Raw genomic sequence first — 17,526 nt, 5'->3', positions numbered from 1 at the left:
TATAATTTTTACCGTAATGTAATGCATGCCAAACCCAAACCCAATCGTAGATTTGTGTCTCAAGAGATTTGTTCTTTCATTCTCCTGAACACTTTAAATCTAGAAAGGATTATTTTTTAAATTACCTGAATTTCTTTGTTTCAATTGGTATATAAATAATATTGCAATTTTTTTATATTCAAGTTTAAAACACATAAAAACTTAATTATTTACGATTATATCCAGATATTATTGAAAAAAAAAAATTAGGGGTGTTATCAATTTTATTTATGACCGGAGTGTTATCAAATCTTTTATGTGATATTAAAATTCTGTTTATTTTTATGTTTTAAAAATATTTAAATTTTTTTATTTTAAATTAATATTTTTTTGATGTTTTTATTATTTTAATATATTGATATTAAAAATAATTTTTTAAAAAATAATTTCAATCACCGCCGCCGCCGCCCATGAAATGAAAGACCTTGTTGGGTTGTGTTTGATGAAGCGAGGACTACACGTGTCGCAATAAGGAATCGTGAAAGATTTTCTTCCACAGGCCTGCCTCTGGCGTCGACGTCAGTGGAAAAGAGGCTACCAAGCAGATTTCTTTCAAGGTTAGGTAAAATGGGCCATGGCGGTGTTATCTTTTTGTTTTTTAAGCAAGAATCTTTTCACTTTATCTTGTTTGGTTGGCGCAGCATTCACACTTGTTCCCACCTTCACATTTTTTCTTTTGTTTAGTAGTCCTCCGTTTGTTTATGCTTTTTCTTTTTTTAAGTGTTTTTTTTATTAAAACAAAATATAAATTGATAATCTTTTAAGCATAAAAAAATCAATTTTTTTGAAAATAGGCCAACCCAACGCTTATTCGGCATCTGAACACAAATGTTTAATTACCATTTTGAAAGCAAAGACGGCAAGGGAAAACAAATAGCAAATTTATCCATGTTATTTTAACTGAAAAGCGTAGATTGTCTGCGACGGAACCCTAATCAATTACACAAACAGATCAACAACATGACCATTAACAAAAAAGAGACATTTAAGCTCTATCTCCCTCAACTACTTTAGAAGGAACAAGAGGAGGTTCAAATATGCTAAAAGCTCTATAAGCCGAGATTACAGCTAAAATAATAAAGCAGGAAAGAGCCAAAGCATGGAGAATCACAGCCAGCTTCATTCTATAGCAAAACTTGCCATAAGAAGTGCAGGCTTCACTCCATGAGACTTCTCTATCACCATTGTAAGCCAAGTATAATATCTCCAAGACTGCAGTCCCCGATGTAACCATCAAGTAAGCTACGATCTGCTCAAAAACACCAAAACAACAAACATAAAAGAATTGACAGAAACAATGATTCATTTCCCTGGAGAATTTTAAACACTGGAATTAGTTACGAAACCGTGAAGCAAACCTGGTCAGAGACAAAGAACAGCCAAGTTTTAGTAACAATGCATCGGATCCATGTGGAGACAGCGGCAATAAAAGCATAGCTAGCACAGATACCACTGATGAAAACCATGTACCTGTAAAATAATTCTTCGACAGTTTATGATCTTGTAAACAAATACAACACAAATAAAACACAAGGAAGTGAAAGAGTAATGCAAATTTCAACGAATATTAATTCTCGAATCACTCCTGATAAAATCTCATGTATCGAACAAGACGACACTATTGATAAATATCATAAATCCAATAATTGGAAGAATTTCAGGAAGTGATTTGAGGAGCAATATTTCGGTAAGACAAGCATTCTCCGGAAATGAAAATGGAAAGTGGGCCTCACTTGAGTCCCGAGAGATTGCTGTATTTCAGATAACCATAGATGCTATTATCCTGCTTGTTGGTAACAGTTAACCATATGGTGGCAACACTGAGAGGAATAACAGAGAGCCTAAGAGAAAAATCCAAGAGCTTGAGCATTCTCTCGAGTGACTCGAAATCTACTGGGGCTACGAGTAAGAAACGAGATTAATTCCAGTAGGAAAACTATGGGGAGAAAGAACGGGAATTGTTTTGAACTGAATTGGTGGGTGACTATGTGGGGATAGATATACCGCTCTAGTGTCCTCAGCGTCTTGTGTGAAAGGGACATGCCTGGAAAGAATGTGGAGAGGTTTTGGTACTGGAGCCCTGTTAGTGGGAAGAGTGAGAAGCAGTGGCGCTTGCTTTACCTACGGATGAAATGATGGTATTTATTTGTTTGGTATTATCTAGAGGACTGGGCATGGTTGATTCCATCCCAAAGCAATTTTTTTTTTCTAGCGGTAAGCCATACCTAATGGTGATGAAACAAGCACAACATCCCAATCTTCTTTTTTTTTTTTTTCGGGATTTTAATTTCCATTATTTTCAAACAAGTTCTCAGCCTACCTCTGATAGTTTGGCTCGTGACATCCCGAGTTTCAAGAGTCGAGTCATTTTCAAAGTTTGCTTGAGCTTCATTCTGACAACTGGCGAGTCAAATGTGTCGGTGCACGTAATATGCAGTTCGAAGACGCAAAATAAAGGGCTCGCATCAACAAAAGGCCCCCTCCCTCCTCCAAGAGTATAAATAGTAAATCGTCAGTGTCTGTCCTAAAATTGTATTGCACCTGCCTCCTCGCTAAAACCAGAGTAGAATCCAGTCGCATCGAATTTCTCCGATCCATCTCTCATCACTTTCTCACATGCATTGGTTTCTCTCTGTCCATCCGTGAAACAGTTTCATGCCATTTCTTTGATTTCTCCTGATATGGGAAGAAGATATGTTTTTCAGAATTCTGCACTAAACAAAGCATTCCCCCTTTCTCCACAACACCAACGAGCCTCCTTGATCCTCTCTGTCCATCCCCTGTTTCTCAAGCCATTCGAGTTCTTTTTCTACAATCCACCACATATAGAGAAGCAGCAGAAGCGCACTACGCCCAGAAGAACTCGAATGCAAGAAGAAGGAAGTAACGGCGACACAGAGGAAACTTTCGAATGCAAGAAGAAGGAAGTAACGGCGACACAGAGGAAACTTTCGAAAAGATCCTTTTTAATGAAACTATAATCTTTTCAACTATGTGAATTCTTCTGTATAAAAAACAATGGGAAGAAATGTAATAACAACAAGAGACAGATGAGGAATGAAACAAAGAATGACAGGGCTGTTAAAAAAATAAGGGGGGCTGAAACCCTGACCTGCAAGGCACTTCTTCGCCTAACATATGCTACAAACACATTCTTTCATCATTGTATCCTATGTGTATTTCTATAATTCCTAATTTCAGATCTTCATCTAACATTTTACAGTGAACAGGCACCCAGAACAACTTGCCAGGGATTGTCATGCAAGCCAGCACACCATCTATTCATACCAAATCCTGTCCTCCTGGGGCGTCAATCAGCAAAACTGGCCTAAAATATCTCTTCAGCTGAACTAATTCTATCGAACTGACAACCATCTTTAAGAAGAAGACATCAACCAACTTCAATACCAATCTGTACATGCCGAATCCTGTCCTCCTGGGGCATCATTCAGCAAAACTGGCCTCAAATATCTCTTCAGCAGAACTAATTCTATCAACCTGACAACTATATTTAAGAAAAAGACATCAACCAACTTGAATACCCCTCTCTCTTGCTTTTTGGACAACAGTGCTTGCATATCCTCTGGTCTTTGATAGATTATAATAGCAAGTCCACAACTTCACAGAGAATGGATGTGCAGATAAAGCTTTCTTGTAAAACCTATCAGAAATGAGCTCGATACCTGAAATATCACCCAAAATACCCGCAGCTTCAACCCATGCATATTCTGGTGGTATTGGAATAGCATGAAAGATTGCATTGACCAAGATTGAGCATACCCAGTACAGGACACTATCAGAAGCAACATTAACAGAGCTGTAGCCTCTGCACAAGAGCTTACAAACAGAAAATGCTAACGGGTAGTTGGATGGCACTATCTCAAAGATGGCTTCAACAAAATCCACCAATTCCTTTGGCTGGTTTGACTTTGGGGGTAAAAGAGTGGGACCATACCACGCTTCAAGTACAAAATTCACCAAAGAGAAGTCAGATGAAACTGGACTCAGTATGTTACGGATTAGCTGCTGAACTTTTGGCTTCTCAATGCTGTCAATGAATCGTCTAGATAGTGGTTCATAAACTGGGAGAGCCTGGGCATCTTTCAAATAACCATTCAAAATTTTTAATTGCTCACTGACTGGGGCATCCTTCTTTAATTGTGACCCATAGTTAAGCAGGAACACAGCATGTTCTCTCAAGCAATGTTTGATGTACTGTGGAGGTGCAGCCTTCAATGCCCTGTCAATGGCAACGTGAGCTTCCATGTGGTCATTGTGCAACAATTTGGCAAGAGAGAGATTAATTAATCCAAACATTATTTCCATCTGATTAGAACTGGATGTCAGAGAGTCTGGATTTGATGCTGAAGCCAATTCCAATAATCCATGTGAGCTATTACCATCCACTGTATCCAAAATTTCATTCAGAGGATATCTAACTTTTGAAACAGAGTTAAACCAGTGAACAGTCAGTTCTTTTGCAAAATTGGGACCTTCTTTTTGGAGGGCATACTCAATATATTGATTCCAGATACAATGAATTCCAGGGACTTCTTTTGGCCAATTACTAATGGCTCCCTCAAACCCTTTAAAACTCACACCACCTGTGCCATTTGTTTGAAGCCTTGATGACAAAAGAACAAGTTCTACACAGGATGGGCACAACTTCATATACTTGCCCAACAAATTCTGACAGCAAGCTGGACCATCAAGAACTAGCGTACACCTAATATGGCAGAGAGCAAATTGTTGAGCCAGTCTGACATTTGTGTCACTATCAAGTGATTCACTATTGACAGACACTTTAACAGAATCCACAGCCATCTCAACGAGCTTAACAGCCCTCTGCTTCTCTTCATTTTGTAAATAAACAGAAGGCCATTCAATTGCAAGGAGTTCTTTCTCACATTCAAACCGCTGTACAATAGCATCAGGTAACTTCCTGTAAATAACTAAGTACACACAACAAACCCAGAAGATATATTTGTCAGAAATCGTTAAGCATGTGAGGATATCAGAGAGCAAATGAGAGGGAGGCTCATCTGAATTAGCTGCCACAGGGAAGAGTCCTTGGATTTTCTGAATGGCCTTGCCAACATTCCCAGACATGCACAAACAATCCATCATCTGTAAAAACAGATCTAAGATGCATGCACTAGCATACACATTGCCCCTATCAAAAGCAGATGCATGGTGGCAAAGCGCTGTGAGGGCAGCATTATACGCAACCAGTCGATCATCAAGATGTATACGACTGTCAATGTACACGAGCCAAAGTCCATAGGATCTGTTGTTGTTTTTAACCTGAAGAACAAGAGAACAAGGGTTTCCATACAAAAGTTTTCATTCCGTCAAGTAAAAGGAAGAAACAAGAAAGGATTTAAAAGACAAGATGGAAAGACGACCCATACAATAACAATAAAGAATAGCGAGCACATTTACATGGAACAAAGGCATGGGCACATACACTAATCCAACCAAGTCTATATCTGATGTGCTTTCATAATGTCCTTATCTACAGATTTATCTATCTATTTACATAAAGGGAACATTTGATAGAAAGAAGGTTCCCTGATTAGAAAAAATAGCTAAATTTTAAAAACTGCTCCTCTTTTTTTAAAACACTCTAACCATTCACCTAGACCATGCAGGCACAAATGACTTGAAAAGAAAGTGTCAAATAGTATTTCAGCCAGATTAGACTTGAGAAATCATCTAATTACAAAATTTTGGAAAATCTTTTTACTGCAATAGAACTTTTAAATGCATAACAGGAGGCTATGGATAGAATTTGACTTGCAGGTCCACGTAGTCAAAGCTGCCTTTTTCTATGACATCGTGTGCTTTTGAAAGCATGGAAATATCTCAACTGTAGCTTAATTATAATCTCAAATCCAGAAAGCATTAGACCAGTCTCAGACTCTCAGTTTAGAGGGCAGTTTTGTTGAGAGTAGGGAGGTTTAACACCTTATTTTTTATAACATACCGCATAGGAGAACATGTCATCCTTCCCAACAGACTCAATGTTGCTGTAGTAAATGAGCAGATACATCATCCACAGAGCTTCAGATGTTGGATCAACCTCAATAGCTCGTGACAGCAGGGAGAGAGACTGTAGAAACAAAGGTTTTGAATGATAATTAGAAGTTTCCAAACAATAAGGATAGTGCAAGTAAAAACTGAAACCACAAACTTTACCTTTTTCATACCCTCCAGTTTGTCAGCCTCCTGACTGAGAATAAGAAGAGCCATTTCAAGGGACAGCACGCTGCTGGCTAATGCTTGATTGAGATGATTCTGAGTATACATCAAGCAAGAAGGATAACATAATGAGAGGATGGACCAAACAGAAGAAGAAAAAAGCACACAACTACAAGAATAAAACATGAAGCAAAGAAGGCAATATGTAAAACATGAAGCAGATAAGGTAATATGTAAAGGAGGCAGAACTCTGAAAGCATACGCTGAAGAGAACAATAATTGTTTCCGAAATTAGAAATAATGAGAGCAGAATTGACAACAAGAATCTTTTTATGGGCTGTCTTCCCTTTTCCTTCCATTAGATGGAGAGAGGAGAGCGATTCCTCAGGAACAGCAATGTTTAGGATGCAGTAATACAAAAATAAATACATGCAACTTGATGTCATAATTGGAACGTAGATCACCCAAAAAAAAAGTCAATCATCCTAGGACAAATAAGAGAGGTGGACAGTAAACCATATCTTCACACCTACACACTACATTGCAAGTTAAAACAGATACGACAAGAAAGCAGGGTCTCCAGTATCAACCATTTGAATTAGACAATGAAGAGATATGATTCACTAAACAAAATTTTCATGACTAGATAAGAAATAATTGAAAGATAGGTAAACAGTTCAACATCAGTTGAACATACAGCAAACTGTAAAATCTATAATAAAACACAGCAAAATTATATTTCAACCAAAGGCATAATTAATTGAAGAGAATGTTGAGACAAGAAGACTGCTGTGCATTGAAGGTACTGGCAAAATATCTTAGCAATGCAACAAAAGCTAGCAATAAAATAAAAACTTCAGGTCAGGAATACAGAAAACAGTAATAAACAAACCGCTATGCTCTTTCTACTCTGAAAGTATGATGTTTGTCCATTCCAACTCCCACGGACCTCAATACAACCATCATTAGCACGGAAAGAAGGCTGATCAACAAGTAAATCTTTTTGAAGCAAACTTGATAGAGCTAAGCAAATACTGAACTGTTTTTGCCAGCACTGACCATTTCTCGGTGCAATGACAGATTTATGTGAATCAGATCTCAACATATTGAAGCCAACAAGATAAGATGGTGGAATCAATGCAATGTGACACTTGGAAAGTTCTGTTCCACTATTACTTTTTTGTTGATGCAGTGTTAATCCAACCTGAAAATCTGCACAAGCAGTATTTTAAGTGTAAGCAGCAATTCAAACTATTCAGAATTGTCAAAGGTATAGTCATACCAGCACTATCAGAATCATCGTGCTGATTTTGATGCGCATTTTGATCAGTGAAGTCCCTAGCATGTTGCCAAGGGCATTCATCATTGTTGCATTTTCCTCTAAGTTCATACAAGCAGAGTGGCCAAAATGGGTCAACCGCAACATTGTGGGTAAATGTGCCAATTTCAGTTCCGCATATATCCTTTAGACCCTCCTCCTTTGTGTTTGCTATCGCCTTGTCACACTGGATTTCCTCAGAATCCATGCAACCACCCTCTCCACTGAAACCACCACGGGTATAATTTTGTTGACTTTTTATACTTTGTGATTCTATTAAAGTCATTGGGTACATAACTTTCATTTGAGCAAATGCACTCCTCAATACTAAAGGAGGTGAAGATATGATTGACGTTGTCAACTGATGACCTCCTGTGAAATTGTCCTTGGAATCAGCAGCAGAATGAAAATTTGAAGAATTCTTTTCATGGCTCTGAATCTGAACAGGAAGCTCAGACATTATTGTTTCAGGCTTATCATTGCCTATATAAAAGAACAAAAATTATGAAGAGTTTTTCAAGAAAGAAAAATAATAGTAAAATGAGATGAGAACACGCAATCATATAGAATAAAACATCCACATCACTGCTATTACTTCTCTCGCCAACCATATTAAGTGTATTGCTTCCCTTTATACTTGTCCCAATTGCATGCCCACAATGAAAAATTCAAACTCTTTCCCACATTGCACCATGTAGTAATTTTTATAGAATTATAATATCTCTCATAATGAGAGAAAATTTTGGAAAACAGCAGTACAAGATGTTTTCCACTTATTGCTATCTGTTAAAAAATGAACATGAATTATGAGGATAAATTTCGGAAAACAGCAGTGCAAGATGTTTTACACTTATTGCTATCTGCTAAAAAATTAACATGAATTTTGGCATTCCCCAATGGACAGCATCTTAAAATTCTCAGAATTCTCCACACATTTAAGTTTGCCAGGTAATTTCATACTTGAGGCAGTTCTCATCAAATTTCAGCTCCGCATGCTAAGAATAAAGAGCAACATTGTCAATATCATGATCAAGTGATCACATTCCCAAATTTTAGATTATACTACCATGTTCTGGTGCAGCTAGTTACAAGACTCCCAATCATAATCTTTAATGCAAATTGCAGGAATACAATGGTATTATGTACATCAGATTCCACCTGTAACCAAGCAAACACTTGGGGACGTGGGAGAAAATTATGGTAATCGAGCAACAGACATTTGACATGAGCCCAAAGCATCTATTTTACGTCAAAAGTCATTTATATCTATTTGCTAAACAAGTTCATTAGGAAAGACTGAATTTTACATTATAACAGTAAGTTGCAAGAACAGCATTTATCATGTTTGTGTGTGCATTAAAATGTAAATTGCCACAGAACAAGATGGTGGTGGCAATAAAGCCAAACAATCATATATTTGCACAAACAATGTCAGTAACTAGGATAATTGATCACTTAACATTCAGCATGATTCCAAAAGCTAAATACTTCATGACCAAAAAAACTGCTTAAAATATATTTCCATTCAGAGAGAATTACCTTCAAGGTCATAATGTTGATTTTTCTGTGCCTCTGACAATCGCACACTGCTATTGCTTCCCAGGGTTCTTTCACTTTCGTTGTCAATTTCAGTCCCTGGTTCATCTGCAGGCTCCACGGTGGATGAACCACCATTCTTTGAAAAGGTTCTGATTGGTAATCGTGCAAATAGTTTGGATCTTAATTTTGATTCAAGAATCAAAGAATCCTGAGACGCATGAACAGAGGGATTTTTGTTTGGGGGATAATCTGTGTGGTTTTCCCTTCCCACAGAATTTTGATCTCCTTGCTGAATTTTGAAGCTACGCTGATCGGTCTCATGGTCCAATGGAAATGTTTCTTCATCTTCATCTGCTGAAATATTAGAATCATTGGATTGAAAGCTTACTCCATTAGCAGCAATCAGGCTGTTGTGGGGCAATGGCTCTGATGTACTAGCATCCAGTTCACTGCATGGCTCAGATCCCAGACTATGGCCATTTACATGCTGATAAAGTAAATTTGAGGGAGCACCGGTGACTGAATCATACCCAGGCTGGTTACAACCATCATACTCAGGCTGCATCTGATCATTTGGTGAGGGTGTTAAATTTACATTTCTAGATACATTGTTTCCACAATTCACCCTAGTTCCAATGTGCTCATGCTGCCTGGAGGGCAAAAACAAATTGGAATCATTCACAATGAGAGATCGAAAATGAGTAGAGTAGAGTTCCCTCTTGCGATAAAGTTCTGTACATCTAGAATTAGCCTCAATCAAAGCCCTCTGTGATTTTTGATAAGCTTTAAGTGCATTTCTTTCTTCAATTTCACATTTGCGCCTGTGCTCTTGTGCTTCATCCAGCTCCTTGTCTAATGATTCCTCCATTTCAACAAGATGCATATCTATGCTTCTATGATCTGCCACATTTACAGTTCCCAAACAATTCCAAGGGTTTAAATTCAGAGATGCCTGTTAACAAGAATAAATGCAAGTCCAACAAAATGAGTAAAGGAGAGGTAGGGAGGAGAAATTCAAGAAACTTTAACATGATAAATCCCAAGACCATCATTTTAACATTTGACACAGGAAACATACTTGACAAGAAGGCTTGTCACCGTATATGCCTTGCAGATGCTCAAAGCTGTTTATTAAATTCTGCCCACTAGTTGATGTCTTTAACAAGGAAGCTGGTGGCTGGGTTCCACAATTCTTCACCGGATTTGAGTCAGCGCTCTTCTGGAAAGTTACGGTAATATCAGTAAAGGAATGAAAGTATTGCCGAAGGCAAAATTTGCAGCAACTAGAAATTTAATCAAGCTAACTGCTAGATGCACTATCAATTTTTTACTATCCTCAAAATTTTCATCCATACTTATTTGAGAAATACATGAAATGAAATAGGTCCACCACAGAGTGCAAGGAGTTGTGATGAAAGCAACATCAAGTCAATCAAGTCTTCCTTACTCTATTCTCTGGTAAAGTATTAGTATTTGCATTAGTTAGTGGTGGGGTCTGGTTCAATACAACAGAAGGATCCACCTGCATTCTGCTCATGTCAGACTGGCTGGAATTATGATTGACATTAGAAGCTGCAACGCATAAAAAAGCTGTTTGTAAGTGAATGATAGATTATACCAGAGGACAATTTTTAAGAAAAATAACAACATTTCCTCGATCTTTCAACCCACCAGGTAGCTTTGCTGATGAAATATCCACCCGCCTACAGTCTTGCCTTTCCCATTTAACTACATTTGACTCTGTTACTTTCATCAGCCTTTCCTTCTGGCTATAATCATCCATATTTCTATCCTGCAAACCACTGCTCTCCGGTGCTTGTTCCTTCGAAGGTAAATTATATGTTGTTGCAAGCATTTTTTGTTGGCCATCTGAATTTAACTGTTTAGAATAAGATCCACCAACTTTTAAGCGTTTCCTGTCTGGTTCTTTTGGTGCTAATTGCCCAACTTCATAAAAAGCTGCATTAGACTTTCTGGCTGCAGCAATAGAGATGTTTGTAGACTTGTAATCCTTGCCAGAAACTGAAGGAGATTCCTTGTTTTGTGAAGCTGCCTTAAGCTTTAGTTCCCTTTCCCGAAGTGCAATCTGCTGCCTCAAGTCCCGAACTTTAGAGCTGTTCAAATCCCCACCTAGCTCAAGACCATGCTCTAGGCTTGCAAGATTTCTTTTGATGGAATTAAAATTTTTTACTTGAGAACCTTGCCCAACAGATGAGGAGCCAGCACCCCTGGAATTGGCAACTCTGTTTGTCTTTGTCATTGATGAGTTAAATGAGCAACTCATTGATGATTTCTTGGGAATACTGTTCGCATTTCTTGTAGCCTGCTGTGACATGCTTGATTTTGTGGATGAAGTTGAGGGCAGCCTTCCATTTTCATTAACCACGGTCATGTTCAGTTTAGTTTTTAAAGATTTGTCTTCTCCATCTTCAGATTCACTGCCACTTTCATCATCTGAAAAAAATCTTATCACTAGGCTATCATCAGCCCCTGAAGATGCAAACTTTCCAGGATTAGCAGATACGTGTGGCACTCTGTTTTTGTCAAAGCTCTTGTTATTATTTGGTTGTTGTGATGTTTGGAGATTGGGATCAGCAGATCTTGCGGGATTGGTGCTAAAATTGGCCTTACCTGTGGAGGAGATACGGCTTCATCAAGAAACTCTCTATAGCAGGATGTATAGTCCTTACCATCAATTAAATATATCACAAATTCTTTCTAAAATGCAAATGTTGTAAACAGGTGTAAGTTGGCAAAACAAAGTTATAGGGAAGTCCACATGTGACTGAGTACAAAACAACATAAATGGCATTTATGATTGATAGAAATCAGATTGCATGGAGTTTACAACTTGAGTGGGTCCTGTTCCTCCGCTATATATGATCAATCAAGAATTTGTGATCGTAGATCTCTCTCAGTTGGCAAAAAAACTTGAACTCTTTGTTATACAATATGGGGACAACAGTAAACTTTAGAAAAGTTTACAGCGCTAAGGAAGAAAATGATAGTATGAAGTAAAAGGCATGGATATTTTCTGAAAAGCTGAGAATACATGCTTCTATATAAGGATCTATAAAGGTAACTTTTATAAGTTTTAGAATCAACTGGCAATAGGTTAAATAATATGTTATTTTCCATCCTAGCCATGCCAATTTGAGCATCTAAATCATATCTACTTCCTTGGCATAAAAGACTACATATAAATATAGTCATAAATTATCATAATGAAGATAAAGATCAGAACAAGTGGCAAAAAACAGCCCCTGATGAACCAGCTTACAGATCAAAACAGAAGTGAGAAACACCACTCTTTGTGAAAGACCAACAAGCTAAAGTATTATTAAAACATGAACCCAAACACAAGCAATGAACACTTGGCAGTTGGGAAATATATTATAGGAAACCAAGTTCCTTCCATCAGATGGCACACTAGACTTACCAGCCCGATTGGCTAAAGTGAATTTGTTCATTGGAGGAACCAGAATGGTCCTTGCAGAAGCAGGCGGGTTAATAGCATCAGCAGATGGTGCGGCAGAGCAAATAGGATTTTGCTGTGAGAAGAAAATCAAAATTCAGTTAAACATATTCTACTAGAAATGAAAAGTTGAGCCACTAGAATTTCATTTGTACAACCAAAATAACGAATGTAAACACATCAAATTGATGGAACCTGATGTAGTAACTTTGAAATGAATTAAAAATGCATTGAACAAAAAGTATATCATGCGATAATCATAATTGCACTTTGCAGAACTATAGTGAAATGCAGTGCCAAAATAAAGTGATTTGTAATTATTCAATTCTCCCAGATTTGATAATCTCTCACTTACACAAACACATGTATGTGAGCAAGGTAATACCAACTCAAAGAGAATAATTCTGCATTAAAAAGTCAGAGCGACTCCACTTAATAAAATCAATTTCCAAAAGGAATGAGAAGGACCTGTCTGGCAATGTCATTGACCATAGAATACAGCATACAAAATAAAGTGATCTATGGACAGGGTCATTGTGGTAAGAGGAAATATTCAGATCCCCCAGCTTTTATGCTCTCTCTCTCTATCAAATAAACACTTAAGGCCTAGAAATGGTTAATACAATGGGGCCCAGGGAGTATCAACTCTGTGAGTATTGAAAATTTCTCATGGTAAAGGACCATTAAAGCCAGAGAATCATTACCGCAAGCATAAATGGAAGGCCACGTGCATCTATATCGTAAAATCGATTTCCAACTGAATGTAAGAGACCCATGTGGTAGAATCATAAGAGTACAGAACAACCCTGTCACATCTGCGTATAACAAACTGAAAAACCTAATTATAAAACATCTATACGCATCGTTGGGCCACTAAGCCAGAAAAATGAACTTCTTAATAAGTAGATCTCAGGTTTCTCCTCGTAGGTAAATTACAGTCAACACAAGTTGCCGGCTCAGAGAAGGCAACTTGAAATCGGAAAACAAACTGATAAACCAGTCAGTACAATAACTTTCTTTTCTTTTCCTATGTTTTCTCATCAACCAAACAGAAACCTAATTTGTTACCACCAGAAGTAGCACCTAATTTACATCGGTAAGCAAAAAATCCAGCAACCAAGCTAACAAATGCAGCTAAAAATTAGCACAACAAACTGAAACCCTGAGTAGCGAATTTCACTTAAAAAATAAAAAATAAAAAGCATGAGAAATGCGATTGAACAAACAAACTCATTTTCATTTCTCTTACTTTCTATTGTTTTCTCGGCAATCAAACAGGAAAAAAATTCATAAAAAAATAGAAAAGAGATAGAGTTTTGTAGAGAGGCAATACGTTGTCGTTGGATGAAGAAGAGACCTCTCCTTCTTCTCTTGCTTTAGTCGCGAGCTCTGGTTGACTAGGGTTATCTGACGCCATTGATTTAGTCTTTACATTATTAATATTATCTCTTTCTCGCTCTAACAAGACCTTTTTTAATGATTTTATCTCTCTATAAAAATCGACGGTTGTATGGGACCATTTTAGATAGAGAGAGAGAAATTGGCTGGGGAAAAATAACCGAGAAGGGAATCGAGAAAACGAACTCGAGGGCAGCCTTGTGCATGCGTGGGCTTGACTAAAGTGACGGCAATTTCCTTGACTGTGTCGTAAAATTACGACCTCTGTCATTGCTTTTCCTTCTGTGTCACGGGGTACTGACGCGGAGGCCAAGCTGGATTATGTTGGGTTGTCGTGTACAGTACATTTTTTTGAAGAGAAAATATCAGGCGTAGTTGACACGTGGTGTTTACGTTGAGTCGTGACGGGATTAAAGAAATGTAAGGTACAGAAAATACCCCGAAAAAAAAGATTTTAAAAAAAAAATTAGTACAATAAATTATATATAATGGAGGAGTAGAATAAATATAAAAATTGATGAAATAATACAGTTTTTATATATGTTGTTAGGGATGAGAAATGCTATATTTATAAATTATTGTTATTCAAAACAACGACTTTTTATAAAAAAAAATTAAGAAATGAAATGAAAACAAACCCCTGAAGACATCAAAGCTACAATTACAATATCAATAATATCATTAAAAAAATCCCAATAAAATAAGTTCAATAACACTGAAACTGAAAAAAGTCATCAATGATGATATTTGCTTTCTAAAAAGACCGAATAACTCAATCACTCGTCTTTAATTATCTTTTTTAGTTTTATCGGTCTTTATTTTTATCTCATTTCTCCTCTCTCCTTGCCATTTTATGATATTTTTTAAAACAGTTAAGTAGCGAGATATTTAATTTTTTAATTATAATATGTACAAGTCAAGCTATTTCACTATTTTTTTTTACTGTGTTATTTCGCTGATATCTTAAAAAAAGATGCTGGTAAGCAGACATAACAATAAAACAAAACGTGAGCAGTAAGTTTGTAAAGAGGAAACCTGCGATGATGAAACTTTGGCGAGATATGTGAGATTATAAATTATAATTTTACTGGTTAAAACACACTGATCATATTCAAAATCTAGTGTAATTTTAGACGTGTCGCCGCCTTCAGAAGATAACTGAGAAGTCAACTCTTTCCGGGACAGGTGCAAGAGGTCAGGAATCTTAGAAACTAATCAATTGTATAGATGTAAATTTAAAGCTTGAGACTGGCGTAGATTGAAAGATGGTATTAATGCTTAATTTATTAATTAGGTCTGAATAATAAGAAATGGAGGTGGTCTATGATCAAAATTACATAGCATTTCATCATCTTTCGCTGTTGCCTTCCTTTAATTTAAAAGGAGAAACTCAATTGTTTTTTTCGCAAGTTCTTCTACTCACACCTTACTTTTGTTACTGGCATTCTAACCAGAGCCACCACACATTTATTTGGAAAGGTGAGCTGTCTCCCCTTCAATAGGTTTAATCCCAAGCATCTTGATGATCCTCTAGAATCCAGTATAATGGGAACTTGTGTTTTGTACTGTCTTGATGATGGATGGTCACATGTTCACATCAATAAATTTCTTACAAAATAAATTGTTTTAATGAATTTAAATACTCTTTAATGAAATTTATAACTTTTATTACGAAAGAGTTGTAATAAATAAATATTAAATTTTAAAGACAAAGGATGTTTTTTTCTTAGTTTATGTATGAAAAATGAATGAAAAGTATGAAATGTTTAGCTAGATTGTTTTTGAAGTATTTATAACCTACTTTTTTTTTTTAATTCGATGTATCATAAGTCTTTTTTTATCTATATTAAAGTAAAGAGAAAAACTCTTGCGTAAACATTAATATTAATATAAGCATCTCCTTATATTATATTAATATTAATTAAAATATCACATGTTTATAAAAAGCGGCTCTATATCATTTTATACCTCACATAAAAGTTGATGGGATCAATTTTTACAGTTATCTTTAATGTTAATTGATATATAAATAGTTTTTAGATGATTTTTTACATTGCTATAATATAGAAAAATAATGATTCTAAATTTTCACGTCAAATATTTGGATCTAAACTAATCATAGACTAAAGAATATAAGGTGTGATAAAGTGTTAGACTCGCATGTGTTTCAACCTAGTATATAATGAGGCCAAAAAAGTTAGGTGTGGCATTTTGCTAACTCCTTTTTCCATCTGTTTTGACTTTTGTAGGGCTCTTCGCTGAAATTTTTTCTACTGATTCCTTCGGTCATAAAGCTTAAAAAAATGATTTTTTTTAATATGAAATCCACCAAACCATCACAACTTGTCCTCTTTAAATTAAAAGATTAATTGCTCGACAACGATGTAAATGCAATTTAAAAGGGTAGTTGCTTAACTATGGCCAAAATTAAAGCAATAGTGCAGAAATGCATGAACAAACACATGTAGATCTGCGTGTGCGCACAAGCATATACAGGTGTTTATAGTCTTGAATTCTATTTGTTTTTATATTTTAAAAATATTTAAAATAAAAAATATATTTTTTATTTCAAATAAAAATATATTTTTTTATTTTTAAATTATTTTGATGTGTTGATATTAAAAATAATTTTTAAAAAATAAAAAATAATTTTAATATATTTTTAAATAAAAAATATTTTAAAAGATTTTTGAGCAGAAGATGATCTTATCGAGTCTATACCGTGAATTTGGGCTACCCACAAGCATTACAGCATTAAAAGCCCGTTTGTTTGCGTGGTTGCTTCTGCGTTTGAAGCAACCACAACAAACAATCCGTTTGGTTATATAAAAAACGCAACTAAATGTCGGTGGGGCTCATGCAAATTCATGTTCTGCATGTGAATTTTGAGAAGCAGCTCCTGGCTGCTTTTTGAAATTTAATTTACGTGCACAATGCAATTCACTTGCATTGTGCACACCAACAGTGCAATTTATTTGCACTGTTCACGCGAATAGTGCAAATGAATTGCACTATTTACACTGTTCGCGTGAACAGTCCAATTCACTTGCACTATAATATCAAATCAATTTTATTCCTGATAATATTTTATCTAATTTTATATAAAGTATTATTTATTTTATGAAGTAATAGCAATAGTTAAATCCATAGCATTTAAATTAAAAACCATCAGTATTAATATATATTTTTAAAATTATTTTATAACCTCAATTTCAAAAGCACTCTTAACCAAATATATTAAACTACTTTTTATTCAATCTTAATTTCAACCACAGTTTTAACCAAATATCTATTTTTTCAAACCAACCTCAACTAAAAGTACTTTTTATAAAACAATTTTTTTCAAACCACAACCACAACAGCTACCGCAATACAAAACACACTCTAACTCCTACTCTTATCATTTGTTCTAAAAAGGTGCGATTTAGTTAAAAAATCTAAAATTAAATGGGTAATATACACATGTGCCAACCAAAAAATATTAAAATTTTAAAGGATTTAGTGGTTTTAAGCATGGATACTTATTCAACCCTAATGTTTAGTTTTGCGATAATAT

The 17,526-nt window shown here is 35.8% G+C and overlaps 2 protein-coding genes across 11 annotated transcripts; both read right to left on the bottom strand.

Annotated features, from left to right (window-relative positions):
• Positions 1-913: 913 nt before the first annotated feature.
• LOC118059756 (CASP-like protein 2D1) lies at positions 914-2,299 on the bottom strand. Its single transcript, XM_035072726.2, has 3 exons — positions 1,773-2,299; positions 1,398-1,509; positions 914-1,288 (listed from the first exon to the last, which is right to left on the bottom strand). Exons 1-3 carry the CDS (start codon positions 1,907-1,909, stop codon positions 1,025-1,027), a joined length of 513 nt encoding a protein of 170 aa, XP_034928617.1. The 5' UTR covers positions 1,910-2,299; the 3' UTR covers positions 914-1,024.
• Positions 2,300-2,985: 686 nt separating this feature from the next.
• Positions 2,986-14,215, bottom strand: LOC118059755 (uncharacterized). Of its 10 annotated transcripts, XM_035072724.2 has the most exons (12): positions 13,906-14,215; positions 13,277-13,401; positions 12,537-12,648; positions 10,769-11,728; positions 10,545-10,687; positions 10,176-10,316; positions 9,098-10,049; positions 7,523-8,041; positions 7,133-7,452; positions 6,238-6,336; positions 6,026-6,151; positions 2,986-5,343 (listed from the first exon to the last, which is right to left on the bottom strand). In XM_035072724.2, exons 2-12 carry the CDS (start codon positions 13,346-13,348, stop codon positions 3,565-3,567), a joined length of 5,223 nt encoding a protein of 1,740 aa, XP_034928615.1. In that variant the 5' UTR covers positions 13,349-13,401; positions 13,906-14,215; the 3' UTR covers positions 2,986-3,564. The 10 variants fall into 10 exon arrangements, with proteins under 10 accessions (XP_034928615.1, XP_034928605.1, XP_034928609.1 ...); XM_035072714.2 differs by lacking the exon at positions 13,277-13,401 and having other exon boundaries at positions 10,176-10,313; XM_035072718.2 differs by lacking the exon at positions 13,277-13,401 and having other exon boundaries at positions 10,620-10,687; positions 13,906-14,214.
• Positions 14,216-17,526: the final 3,311 nt, after the last annotated feature.

This window comes from Populus alba, chromosome 10 (genome assembly GCF_005239225.2).
Source record: "Populus alba chromosome 10, ASM523922v2, whole genome shotgun sequence".
NCBI lineage: Eukaryota > Viridiplantae > Streptophyta > Magnoliopsida > Malpighiales > Salicaceae > Populus > Populus alba.
The sequence above is the reverse complement of the archived record's forward strand: the minus strand, read 5'-3'. Positions and strand labels throughout refer to the sequence as shown.